The sequence below is a fragment of the Oryx dammah genome, unplaced genomic scaffold, assembly GCF_014754425.2.
Source record: "Oryx dammah isolate SB20612 unplaced genomic scaffold, SCBI_Odam_1.1 HiC_scaffold_10, whole genome shotgun sequence".
Classification (NCBI taxonomy): Eukaryota; Metazoa; Chordata; class Mammalia; order Artiodactyla; family Bovidae; genus Oryx; species Oryx dammah.
In genome coordinates, this window is record NW_024070194.1 from 25961630 (window position 1) to 25975775 (window position 14146).

General features: G+C 46.1%; 2 protein-coding genes across 2 annotated transcripts; one reads left to right on the plus strand and one right to left on the minus strand.

Annotated features, from left to right (window-relative positions):
* The first annotated feature begins 541 nt into the window (after positions 1-541).
* TUBB1 (tubulin beta 1 class VI) lies at positions 542-5651 on the plus strand. The gene is made up of 4 exons (XM_040248697.1): positions 542-722; positions 3537-3645; positions 4323-4433; positions 4567-5651. The coding sequence occupies exons 1-4, from the start codon at positions 666-668 to the stop codon at positions 5640-5642; spliced, it is 1353 nt and encodes a 450-aa protein (XP_040104631.1). The 5' UTR covers positions 542-665; the 3' UTR covers positions 5643-5651.
* A 4433-nt stretch (positions 5652-10084) lies between these two features.
* Positions 10085-13629, minus strand: ATP5F1E (ATP synthase F1 subunit epsilon). The gene is made up of 3 exons (XM_040248699.1): positions 13474-13629; positions 11662-11788; positions 10085-10234 (listed from the first exon to the last, which is right to left on the minus strand). The coding sequence occupies exons 1-2, from the start codon at positions 13503-13505 to the stop codon at positions 11665-11667; spliced, it is 156 nt and encodes a 51-aa protein (XP_040104633.1). The 5' UTR covers positions 13506-13629; the 3' UTR covers positions 10085-10234; positions 11662-11664.
* Between the last annotated feature and the right edge of the window lie 517 nt (positions 13630-14146).

The window sequence follows — 14146 nt, forward strand, 5'->3', positions numbered from 1 at the left end:
CATTAGAATATGCAACATAAAAATAAGAACTGTCCATCCATGTTCCACCTCAGCGCCATCAGTGGCTTTTAGACAAAGCACAGCTGAAGACGAGGGAGCCATGGCAAGTTCTAGAGGAGGGTGGGGCGATGTCTAATTGGTTGTATGTATGGCTGTAGTGAAGCCACTTCATACTCTGGAATTTGTGGATTCATCTGTCATGCGATGCATTTAGACAAAAGGATTTCTAATAATACAACTGGCTTGGGTGGGAAAGGTCTCTGGAGGTGGTCCTGGTCGCCCCAGTGAGCTAGGAGTCTGACCAACTGGGGGCCCAGAGCCAGTGCTGGTGCCCAGAGTCTACCATGCAATGCCAAGGCCTATTGCCAGTCTTATAGGCACCGCACACAACAGCAGCCTTTGGTCTTGAACTCTAGGAAATGATCGGGCAATATTCTGTGTTGGGAGAGGAAGAACTCCCCCTTCACAAGGGTGACAGAGCAGAGAGGGGCAAGGGGCTGGGCCTCCAGGCTGGACACACCCTTGGGTCACTACGGGAGGCAGCCTGGTCAGTGGGTCTTGTCACTGCGACGACCAGAGTTGTGTAAGGCTTGTGGCAGTTACCAGCAGCTCTCCCAGACTGGGGACTCGTTCCAGCAGGTCTGATCCTTGGGCACAGAGCAAGGATGCGTGAGATTGTACACATCCAGATTGGCCAGTGTGGCAACCAGATTGGAGCCAAGGTAAGGAATGTCCAGTTACTAGTGTTGGCCTGTCCATGATCCACAGCATAGCCAGCTCAGAAAAGCCCCTAAGGTAGCAGGGAGGACCTGCGCCCAGTAGATCCATGCACTTGCCCAGTGTCTGACTTACTGATGTCAAATGACACCTGTAGTAGTTAAAGAGACCGAGGGCATAGGAAAAGGCTTAAAGGGTAAATCTAACTCCTGTTAATTCTGTGGACAGTTCTGTGTGTATAAAACACCTGTCAATCATTTTTACTTTGATCACCTCTGCATTCATATCTAAAACCAGTAATTTTGTCTCAAAATAGTTTTCCCAAATTTCTTGGGAAAATTTTTCCACTGTATCACTAAGATAGCGTTCCCTCCCCTCCTGTATTTATGTTCCAGTTAAAAAAGATCAACAACTATTTTATTTTGAATGCAACCAAAAATCAAAGTGGTAAACCTAAAATTTTGGGAGTTCAGCAGCAGAAATAATTAAAATATATCCTTTGTGATATAAATAAGTTTTTCTCCTCCTCCATCACATTTTTCTAAAAAGTACTTGGTTCTATTGACCAATGCTAAAAAACAGATACCAGACCCCAATACCTCCAAGTCTAAGTTTTTAAAAATTTATCTTTTTAAAGATTTATTTATTTATTTTTGGCTGTGGTGGGTCTTTGCTGCTGCACATGGGTTTTCTCTAGTTGTGTCCAGCGGTGGCTATTCTTCATTGCAGTCGGGCTGGATGGGGGAAGCTTCTCATTGCAGTGGCTTCTCTAGTTTCAGAGGATGGGCTCTTGGGAGCCTGGACTTTAGTAGTGGCTCACAGGCTTAGTTGCTTCATGGCATGTGGGATCCTCCCAGACTAGGGATCGAGTCAGTGTTCCTTGCATTGCAAGGTGGATTCTTAACCACTGGACCACCAGGGCAGCCCTCTTCAACTCTCATTTTAAAGTGATCAGTTCTACTATGAAACAGCTGTCTGATTATTCTCTTTACTATTTTGAAATTACTTCTACTAGTATGAATTGCATTAAAAACTTTATTGCATTACAACTTGAACGTTTATATGTGATAAGATGATGTAAAATTTACCATCTGTAACCATGTTTAAGTGTCTACTTCAGTAGTGTTAAGTACATTCACACTGTCATGCCTCCAATCTCCAAAATGCTTTTCTTGAAAAACTGAATTTAAAATGCTTTTTTCTTGCAACTGAAACTTGGTGCACACCATTAAACAAGGCCTCCCCATTCCTCTCCCCTGCTCCTGGCATGCTATTCTACTTTCTGTCTCTATGAATTTCATGAACATATAACACTATTTGGCCTTTTGTGAGTGGCCTGTTTCACTTAGCATAGTGTCCTCGGGGTCCATCCCTGTTGTAGCACATGTCAGAATTTCCTTCCTTTTTAAGGCTGAATAACAATCCATCTGTATAGATAGATCACGTTTGTTTATTCAGTCATCTGTCCATGGGCATCTGGATTGTTTCCAAATTTTGGCTACTGTAACTAATGCAGCTATGGAAAAAATGAAAGTCTTTTAATACAGGTGTTTAAAACCCGGGGCAAAGAAAATGACCGCTTACAAGGAAGATGTCATCCTTCCTTGCTGGAGTGATAAGACGTTCAACATTAAAACACAGAGAGAGGGGAGGCATGGGCCCCTACTGCTCTGAAGTTGGAAGATAAGATGAAGATAGGATCCAGGCAGAGAGTGCAGGGTCTAGGCAGGGTCTCAGCTCTGGGTCCAGAAATGTGCTGCCTAATGGATAAAGACCTAGCTAAAACTTATTATTTGGGGCCATGAGAACTTTTAGGACATATTTTTTTGTTAGTCTCACTCCTGATTTTATTTTTTGGTATTTAAAAAACGTTTAATTGGAGGGTAATTGCTTTACAGTGTTGTGTTGGTTTCTGCCATATAGCAATGTGAATCATCCATAAGTATACTCAAGACATTTAATTTGTGGTTTCAGACAACTCTTTTTTTTATGCTGATAATTTACTATAAAACAGAGTCTTATATTAATAAGATCAAGGCCAAAGCAGAGCTATCATTCACAAATGTGGTTGGAAAAACAGCCTTGGGGATTGAACATAAACGAATACATTTTCAGGTATATTCATGCTTCTCCAGGGTAATGAAAAGGGGCCATTTCAGTAACTGTATCCATAAAAGCCTGGCATATATCTATATGAATAATATGTGTAGGTAACTGAAGGTATAATATGTTTCAAATAGTTACCAGAAAATGGCTATGCATAATTTTGAATTGAGCTCATATCTGATCATCCAAAATGCGCACTGTTTAAAATCATGCATAGGTGTCCTCTTGATGGGCTTTTGGGAAAAACTGCATGAAAATAAATCCGCAAAGTGGAATGAGATGTTATCGTGCAGTCAGATAAGAATTCAGTTTATTTTCACTTAATGGGATCTATACTCTGCTAGCTGGATGCATTGTAAGGCCGAACTAGAGATACACTGTCTGATGTGAAATTCTAGAAGAACAGCATTAATGTACATGAGGGCCTGAATTTCATAATAACAAAATCCAATTTGACATTTTATGTGTTGACATTGTATTGAAGCAGTTCAGGTGGATATAAAACGCAGTCTTCATCTTCATGGCTAGCAGCAGGGACAAAGCATAAATTTAGGAAGGGGCGGCCAGGTGGGAAAAGGGCCCCAAAGATAAATCTCAGGAAGGAAAGCAGACCCAGAGCCCTTGCTTCCTGTCTTTCTGCTCAATCTACCGGCTCCAACCTGGCCTTCAGTGGGATCCCTCTGGACACTGACCTTCTCTCCTTCTGCTTTCAGTTCTGGGAGGTGATTGGAGAGGAGCATGGGATAGACTGGGCTGGGAGCTACTGCGGGGACAGCGCTCTGCAGCTGGAGCGGATCAGCGTGTACTACAATGAGGCCCATGGTAAGACGCCACGCTGTTGGCCTCGGTCACCAGCCCCGGGGACACAGCAGAGACAGGAGGGCCTGCAAGACCAGAGGGACAGGCGGGTGATGTTCTGAGAGCTACAGAGGATATCCCTGGCAAGGCTGTCTCTGGTCACTGGAGGGCCATGCTGCCAACACAGACTGTTTAGACCCTGACCTTCCTTTCTGGTTTCTATTATTTTATTTTTTCCCTTATCTTCCTCTTCTGGTTTTTATTTTTTAATTAATTATTTTATTATTTTTTTTTTTTTTTTTTTTTTTTGGGCCATGCTATGTGGCTTGTGGGATCTCAGTTCCTGGTCCAGGGATTGAACCTGGGCCCTGGGCAGTGAGACTGCAGAGTCCTAACCACTGCACAGCCAGGGAACTTTTCCTTTCTGGTTTTTAAATAAAAAGTAGAGTCAGTTCCAACAGGAACAAAATCCTCATCATTGGCAAGAGAACAAACAAAATGGACAGTGGCGGAAGAAGTGATTTCTGAAGCTTTTTACAGATTTCTGTGATTGTTGTCGGGGTCCAAGCTATCACTGCGTCTTTCTACCCAAGACACTTTCTAGAAGGACTTTTCCCCCTCACCCAGGCTGTACTTTGATGAAACATGAACCTTCAGAAAAACAAGTTAGAAGTTTGCTAACTTCATATCTTTCTGTGTAGGTAAGAAATACGTGCCCCGAGCAGTCTTGGTGGATCTGGAACCCGGGACCATGGACAGCATCCGATCCAGCCGAGTGGGGGCCCTCTTCCAACCGGACAGCTTTGTCCACGGTAGGTTTTTCTGGAAGGTTCCACCGGGGAGAGAGCAAGAGCACCTCCTGGAGGTGCGCATCCTCCCCAGCCCCCCCGCCCGATCGGGGGGGGGGCGGGGGGAGGGGTGTGACCGAGTCCCCTGTGTCCACAGGTAACTCTGGGGCCGGTAACAACTGGGCGAAGGGCTACTACACGGAGGGCGCCGAGCTGGTGGACAGAGTGCTGGACGTGGTGCGCGCCGAGGCCGAGGGCTGCGACTGCCTGCAGGGCTTCCAGCTAGTGCATTCGCTGGGCGGGGGCACGGGGTCGGGGATGGGCACTCTGCTGCTGGGCAAGATCCGCGAGGAGTACCCTGACCGCATCCTGAACTCGTTCAGTGTGATGCCCTCACCAAAGGTGTCAGACACTGTGGTGGAGCCCTACAATGCCGTGCTGGCGCTGCACCAGCTTGTGCTCAACTCCGACGCCTGCTTCTGCATCGACAACGAGGCGCTCTACGACATCTGCTTCCGCACGCTGCGGCTCAGCACTCCCACCTACGGGGACCTCAACCACCTGGTGTCCCTCACCATGAGCGGCATCACTACCTCTCTGCGCTTCCCGGGCCAGCTCAACGCTGACCTGCGCAAGCTGGCCGTGAACATGGTGCCCTTCCCGCGCCTGCACTTTTTCATGCCCGGCTTTGCGCCACTCACGGCCCAGGGCAGCCAGCAGTACCGCGCGCTGACCGTGGCCGAGCTCACCCAGCAGATGTTTGACGCCCGCAACACCATGGCCGCCTGCGACCCCCGCCGTGGCCGCTACCTCACCGTGGCCTGCATCTTCCGGGGCCGTATGTCCACGAAGGAGGTGGACGAGCAGCTGCTCAACGTGCAGACCAGGAACAGCAGCTGCTTCGTGGAGTGGATCCCCAACAACGTCAAGGTGGCCGTGTGTGACATCCCACCCCGGGGGCTGAGCATGGCGGCCACCTTCATCGGCAACAACACAGCTATCCAGGAGCTGTTCGGCAGGATTTCCGAGCATTTCTCGGCCATGTTCAAGAGGAAGGCCTTCGTGCACTGGTACACCGGTGAGGGGATGGACATCAATGAGTTTGCTGAAGCTGAGAGTGACATCCAGGATTTGGTGTCCGAATACCAACAGTTTCAAGATGCCAGAGCGGATGTGGAAGAGGAGGAGGTGGGGGCAGAAACAGAAGTAGAACCGGCAGATAAGGAACATTAACTAGGAGAGGCCCTGCCTGAGGCTGGCTCTGCCAGAGCGCTATTAGGATGAGCAAGTCGTCCCCCGGGATGGCAGGCCGGTTCTGTACTGCAACACAGAGACCCACCTGCAGCCACTCAGCCTTAGCTTTGATGGGGGACTTCAGGGGGTGGGGGGCGGGGAAGTATTGACGGGCACTAGGGTCTTGAGTGTGTTATTCTGTGCACAAGCTTGGTTTTATTCTTTTTAATAGGCAGGTGAATTAACTGTAAAGTGCTCCCTTTGTTTAAAGATATGATTTGGCTACTTGCTGTGTGTGGAGATGGACTGCGTGGATGGGGTGGGGGAACCCCTGCAGGTGAGGTTAAGTTGTATAGGCATTAGCTATCCTGGTAAGTGCCTGGGGATCTGTACTTGTTGGCATCTCGGGACTGTTAAGGCTCTCACTGTAGGTTCTCGCTTAATGCATGGCCTGCTGCCCACTTGTTCACACCTGCTGACCTCCAGGAAAGTCAGGTGACTGGTGTTTGGGAGCCACACAGAGGAAAACGGGAGTCAGTGACCACTAGTAAATTGTGGAGATTGTGTGTACACTTCAGCGTACCAACTACAAAAGGGACAAGAGAGGAGAGGAAAGTGGCAGTCCTTCCCCCAAAAATACCCAGGCAAAAAGCCCCACAAAATGACAACTCCAGTCTTCTGATCTTTATGTCTGAATAGCCACCTTTTAAAAATGTTTTTAAATTGGCTGTGCTGTGCAGCATGTGGGCTCTTTAGTTCTCAGTCCAGGAACTGAAGCTGCATGCCTTGCACTGAGAGCTCAGAGTCTTAACCACTGGTCCACCAGGGAAGCGCCCTATATAAATAGCTCTTAACATATATGTAGATACCTTAAAGTTTCTTATTAATGTTTGATTCTGGGAATTCATTCATCATCTTTGGTTCTTCTTGTAAAGGCTATTTTGAAATGCCCTTTTCATTTGAATGCAGAAACCCTCCTGAAAGGGCTCTGCAGGCGCCCTGCTCTTTAGAAAGGGCACATACATGCCCAGCGACCACTGGAACGGAGGAATTAAGCAGCGGTGGCTGTAGTGTCCTTTGAGGTTATGGAGGACACTGTCTCATTAGGGAACTTTTACAGTTCAAATTAATTTGCAGAAGTTGCCATAAATGTTTGCATGATGACACAGCTTTAGCCATTACATGATTTTAATCTGTTCACATTACAACAGGACCAAGTACACAAGAGCGTAATCAAATCATCCATAACTTCTTAATTACAGTTTACCTATTTCTGACATATTGCACTGCCATCCCATCCAGCGCCCGAAGGGTTTTAATGGCTTTCTAGAATTACCACGGAGTTATCCAGTTGGATCCATGGGCAGCCAGTGATGGAAGGAACTATTTACTTGCAGGCAACTGGGTTTTCATCTCCTATTTGCTTTGTAACCTGCAGTAATAGGGAAGCCAGTGGATGGGTGATAGTAGCTCATTTTGAGAAACTTCACTCTCTTCACATGCATATCACAAGGAAATAACCAAAATATGCACCAAGAGAAAAATTCTCTCGATGTTTGTATCGTGACATACCTTTTATCTACAGAATTAAAAAAAAATAAAGTTTTAAACACTTTCTACTTGTGGTTCAAAAAGCACCAAAACCAAAAGCAGATTTAATAAGAAACTGCACCTGAATTACTTGAGTTCATAACTTCTTTAGATGCTAAAAAGACTTATAACCTGTGATTACATAAGAATTTATACACATGCTTCCTCTGGCACTTTTTTCACTTTCTCAAAGCTAAAAAGGCAATTCAATAGATGCAGGAAAGGATACAGATCTAAAGTAAAAAAAAAAACAAAAACCTGCTGATTTATATTATTATAAGGATTTTTGTTTGCTCAATAGTAATCATTAAAGTACAAAGAAATTCAATTTTAAATGGCTAAATTGCTTTCTTTCAGACTAAATAAATTCCTTTTCTTAGAGCCTAACTGCCCAGACTTACTGAGTAGTTAAAAATATTTCAAAATGCATCCCACTATCCTACTCTTTTGTATGGTGAAGTGAAAATTGCTCACTTTCACTTCTGACTCTTTGTTACCCCATGCCTATGGAATTCTCCAGGCTAGAATACTGGAGTGGGTAGCTGTTCCCTTCTCCAGGGGATCTTCCCAACCCAGGGATCAAGCCCAGGTCTCTCCTACTGCAGGCAGATTCTTTACCAGCTGAGCCACCAGGGAAGTCTAAGAATACTGCAGTGCAGTAGCCTATCTGTTCTCCAGGGGATCTTCTCATCCCAGGAATTGAACCGGGGTCTCCTGCATTGGCTTCCCTGGTGGCTCAGAGGTTAAAGCGTGTGCCCGCAATGCGGGAGACCTGGGTTCAATCCCTGGGTCGGGAAGATCCCCTGAAGGAAATGGCAACCCACTCCAGTATTCTTCCCTGGAGAATCCCATGGATGGAGAAGCCTGGTGGGCTACAGTCCACAGGGTTGCAAAGAGTTGGACACGACTGAGCGACTTTTCACTTTCACTCCTGCATTGCAGGCAGATTCTTTATCAGCTGAGCTAAGTAGATATAGATTTAAAAAAAAAGCAACACACTAAAACCAAAAGAAATCTGTCCCAATTTTGAAGGGCCTCTTCCTTTAGCTGTACAGTGGTTATAGCAACCCTGGTCTGTCTTGAGACTGAGATGGTAGACTCAGGATTTTAGAGCGTGTTTGATTCCTTCACTTCACACACAAGAACCTTGTTTGAATGAGGAGACTGAATCCCTCACAAGTCACACAGGTGGTTAGTGAAATACCCACAACTCGATCTGACCAGGCCCCCTGGTATTCTGGACACAGTGGTCCTGCCAGCTACCCAGTGGGGCGTGACGCAGGGCCTCATGTTAACAGTTCAGGATTTTTTTAATCATGGAGAAAGAACCCCACAGAATCTCTACTGAGCAGTGAATCTGTCCTTTACTGTTAACTTTAATCCTTTCCTTATCACAAGGCCTGTCCCTAAGTCTCGACTCTAATTATCCCATCTGCCTCCTGAATAAAATGACTTATCTCTAATTAACTTGGCTGGAAATGATTCAGCCCTTTGCCTATCAGTTACTTTATTCGTCTGGTATCAGAGGCCCCATGGCCTTGTGAGTCATTTGTTTCTGTCCCAGTAATGAAAGATGCCTCCTGGTACCTTAATTGTGGGGACTGAAGCATGACAACCGAGAGGCCCTGACTTCAAAAGCTCAGGACAAAAGCCTCAGGCACAGGGCTCAAGGGGCTCCTAAGCTGCTTCTGTTCAGCACCCCCGCTCCTCTGTGTGCCCTGTGCCAAGAACGAGATAAAACTTACATACAGGTCAAGAGTTTGGGGCAGGAAGTCCTCTCCAGAAGCCAAGAACAAAAGCGTTCTCTTGGGCTCGTCCTCAGCGTGGCTGAGTGGCCCTGATAAATTATATAGTGAGCTTAAGTACCAAGGTGAGAGCCATTCCTGGGGCAAAAGCTGAAGTGTTTCAAAATTTCCTGTCCAGCTGTATTTCTCCATCCTCCAGAAGTGGTTAACAATCCAGCAGTTCTCGCTTAGCAGTGGGATCTTACTTAGCCAAGTGCTTTCAAGTTTCAAAGAAAGAGAAACACTGCACTTGCCACAATTCTTATCTCTAAGTATTTAAAGGGTAAATGAAATACCCCAAAAAGTACAGTGGACGGCTGTCATGATCACGCCTGAGACCTGCAGTCCAGAGCCTTAGATTTTCATGTCAGCTCAGCCATCAACTCCACAAGCAAGTTAATGAGTGGTTTTGTCTAGTTTCCTATGAGAAACACTCCCAGGATATAAAAGTTCATTTATAAGACAAAGTGAAAGGTATTTTGTGCTTGATAATTTCAACATTAAAAGTACTCCTCTATAGGTTTGAAGTGCATGATAAGAAATGAATACTACAATTTAGTATTTTGTCTTCTAATCTATGCTTTTAATAATCATTCTCATTTAGCCTACTGGCTAAGTGGCATCACGTGGATACAACGGGTGCCTGCAAAGGAGGATGAGGCCAGCAGACAACCCACTTCCCCTCCCTCACCCCTGGCCACTAGCTCTGACATGATGTCTGCAATTTGAAGATAAGGAGTAAGACAGCTTTGATGACAGAGCCCAATTCTGTCAATTAATGTCATGAAAAAGAGCACTATTTTGAGACATTTTCAAAATGTCTCCTGGATCCCTTTGGTCACTAGATATGACATCTCTTCTTCCTTTAACTTTTTGGGTTTTTTTTTTTTTTGGCGGCTGTGGGATCTTTGTTCCCCAACCAGGGATCGAACCCATGCCCCCTGCAGCTCAGAGTGCTAACCACTGGATGAACAGGAAGTCTCTGTTCTCCCTTTATCATATTCCTACAGCAGTGCAGATGGCTCCCATAAAGAAGAAGTCTGACACAAATCAAAAACCAACAGCTACAGTGAACTGTACTTTAATTTACTGGCATTGTCAATCTATGGACAAGACAGGTATTGTTTTTTTTCCATGAAGGGAGATGGTTTCCAATCTGCTATAATATGTGCCCACAGCTTCACCTTGAACATGCAGCATTCAGGCTGTACTCAGGGTCTAGAAGGAAAAGAGAAAATCCAAGTTGTTGGTCCTTTTATGTTTTCTTAAAAATCCAACACAAATAGGGGAAATAACTTCCTTACAACGAGCTGTATAATACAATTGCAGCTTCAGTTCACTCGGCTGGTGATAAACCTTGGCTCTCAGATGTAAAAATTGTGGGTTCACATGAGAGGCCCTAGCCAAAGAGGCACTTCCCTGCTAAGTAAAGCCAAACACTCTCCCCACAGTTAAGAAACACTCTGCCTTTAGAAGACGTTGAGGCAGTGGGGGTCATTCCCTGTATGAGGTATAGACAATGGTCACTGTGCTGTTTACTGGAGCCAAACCCTACTTCCTGGACCCGAGGACATCGCAAGGTTGAGGGCATTCGATGCAGGGTTTGGATCGGCCATGCTGCAGGCAGAGGTGCGGTGATTTTTCTCAGTTAGCTCACTGTTAAAACAAAAACAACCCAACCTAAAGGTCTCATTCCTCAGAATGATGAGATTAGACAGAGAGTCCCAACAGAAACAGGGCTCAATTCAAAACATTGCATCTCCAGACTTGTAATAAAATATTTACTAATTTAAAATGAAAACAAAGAATGCTTGGGGGAGACAGTTCCAATAAGTAAAATTGCTCATAACCACAAGCTGCCAAAGGATTAATATTTATTACATTTCCTGGCTACTGCGGATCTGAAGCTTTTTTTTTTTTAAAGCAAAACAAGAAAATTAAATCTGAAAAACATCCCTCTGGTAATTTGCCTCACTTTATCTTTGAAATAATAATGTCAAAAAAGTGGTTTAGAGATCAAATCACTTTAGTAGTTTGAACTTATCAACTGTATGAAACTGTCTTACTTTGCAATGCCAACATCAGAGGTGAAATGAACCAAACTCTGAAAGCATAATAAATTTAGCAAAACAGCATTCACTGCAGGGTCTTGATGATTTTAATACTTGATAAGAAATCAGGACCCTTGCCTGTACTGGCAGCCCTTATTCTTGAGAACACTAGCAGATGTGGGGAAAATAAACTCTCAAAGAAGTGTAATTTTTCAAGCTTCTGAAGTAGTTACATAACTCCAATAACAATTATAAAAGTTGGGAGTTTATCCTCCGAATTATTGGATTTTGTGTAGACAAATGAAACAGGTTTAATTAAAATAAGATGGCCGATGGCTCTTTACCTAAGCTTTGCTAAATGAACTGAAAATCAACGTGGCAATTACTTCTGCTTGTCAGGGCCTCCCAATGACATTCTTTGATTAAGCCATGGGACTTCTACAACCTGTATGCCTCAAATTATCATCCCACTAACTCTAAATGTACTAACTGACCAAACACGGACAGTTATTTCAGAAAGCTGAAATTTGCTTTTTAAAAGCTTTCTAAATACTTATGGTGCAACTCTTTTTCTAAATGTTATCAGTAACTTACAGATTATTCCTTTTTCACTTTCACAATTTTTATGCTGCTGCCAGAAGTCTTCATGGCGTTTGCTTTGAATTCAGTCTTCAGTGCATCTCTGACTGCTTTTGCACAGATCTGGGAGTATCGGATGTAGCTGGGAGAAAATGAGAGAGCAAGAAAGCTAATAATCAATGATCCAGCTAGACTGGTTGTGTGACTGCGCTTTTGTTTTCCTGCCTATACTTTCGGTTTTGTTGTACATTATTATAGAACTGAACTTTAAAATAAATGACTGATGCAAAAGGAATATACACAAAGAGAAATAAGACCAAAAAGAAATGTATCAAAGCCTTCACTGGTATTAGAATGGGAGATTTTTTATTTTTCTTTGAACTGTTTTCTCTTCAATACATATTAATTTGAACTAAAGATTTATTAGAGGGAAAAACCCACAGCACAGCCCTAAATTGTTAACAGAGGGTATAACATGACTGTATTTTTTCCCATTTGATTCAACATTTTGTCTTTTATTATTCTTATAAGATAAAGCATACATAATTAAAAGAGGAAAAAAACACACCTATTTTGAATGAAAAGAGCTCTACTTCTGATTATTTAAAGGTTTTCCTCAGAATACTGGATTCTGATTCACAGGTCTGCCATTGAAAATAACTTTCCAATCAAAGTTTCTAAGTTAAACTGAGAGGCCCTTGGAGAACATCAATTCAAGCAAAGTATCTCACAGCCTGCTTCCTGTTTGCTACATGGGACTCCCATCAACACCTTATTTTCCAGGAGATGTAAGCTCACTTTTAACACTCTTTGAAAACAGGAAGGGGAGTTTGCTGCTGACCATTTTCTCATGTTTTCAGGTTTGTTTTCTGGGGGATCAGAGATAGGAGTTCAGATTTTTGCTTCCACTCCTAGGAATTGGTGATCTTTGCATCTTTTTGTCTAATTTGCTCACCTGTAAAAACAACAGGACAAAGCAGAAGGATACAGTATTTGTCCCACTGGTGGCTGGGAGGATGAAAGACCACGTGAGATGAGCAGGTCTGCCCCCACCTATCTCGTGGTAGTGCTGCCTCTGAGGGGGACCATCATGCCTCCAATCTTACAGAACTCTGCCTCGACCTTGAAAATCAGGAAGCTCTTGGGTTGCCCAGTCACATACCCACAGGTCACCATTAGGAGGTGCTACTTAGTCTAGTCAAGTAACAAGGTGTGTTAACCTAAGCCAGGTGAGCAGCTCAATCGGGTGTACGGGCAAAGAAACCAGGTGTGACACCTAGATCCATGGTTTCTCCTCATCAGAAACCATGGCCTCCAGTGTGTTCCATATTCTGGCTTCCCAGGAGCCACCACTCACCTGTGGCAGAGCTCTTTACACCTTATCAAGGGCTTTCACCCGTTTTACCGACAAACCTGACAACAGGGGTTCATTTTTAATGATTCTAGAAAGAAACGCCAGCTACGGTGACCGTGGTTACACCCAGAGAACCCCTCTGCTCTCTCGAGCTGTTACTTCCAGAACCTCAACTGAGTCCAATTCAAAGGCCAAAGGCCGCGCGGGTGGGAAGAGCCGTCCTTGAGAAGACATGGCACTTGTCGAGGGCGCTCCTGGGGGCACGCAGGTGCTCGGCGACACTCGGCAGGTGCCGGCAGGTGCTTGGGCCCCGGCGGCCGTGACCCTGGCCCAGCCTCCGCAGGCCGCCATCTTGGGACCTCACTCGCCGGGCCGACCCCCATCCGCGAAGTGCCCGGCGTGACCTCCGACCCCGGGCCGCCCCATACCTCCCCCTGCCCCAAAGGTCCGCCCTTCCCGAGGCCTGGGCCTACCTGAGTCCAGCCTGTCGCCAGTACGCCACCATGATGTCGTGAGAGGGGGCGCGTCGGGCCGAATCGCGAAGACCTATCAATGTCAGCTCAGCGCGCGGCCCGACTGCCGGAAGGTCAGGTCTGAGAAACGGAAGGGGCGGGGCTCCGAGCCTGCCAGTCCCGCCTCCTCCTGTCCCGCCCCGCCTTCCCGGACGGCCTCACCGCCTCGTCGCAGAATACTCCCAGCGCCGTGAGCCAATAGGGGCGCGCGACCAATGCTGCGGTTCCCAGTGCAGGTGTGCCCCGCGGGTTTCCGTACTAGCCTTGGCGGGGCTAGAGGGGAGGCGTGACCGCGTGGCTCCGGGAGCGCGGGACTCTGAACCGCGTCGAGGCCGGTGTTCTGGGCGCGCCACCCCTTTCCCGCCCCTGGACCCGACAGCCGGGTCCGGACCTTGACGACGCGCCAGCACGACCGTCCCGAGTTAACAGTTAACCATGGAGAGCCGACCCTCGACAGTTCTGGGGTTTCAGGCCGGCCCAGGGTGGGTAACCAGACCGGGCAGCAGAGTGCGGCCGGGGGAGCAGAGCGGACATCGGAGGAAGGGAGGGCCGACCAACCTAGAATCTAAACCTTGGGCGCTGAGCCGGCTCCAGCACGTGGCATTAGGCGAATTCTTAGAAGGATAAAACACTT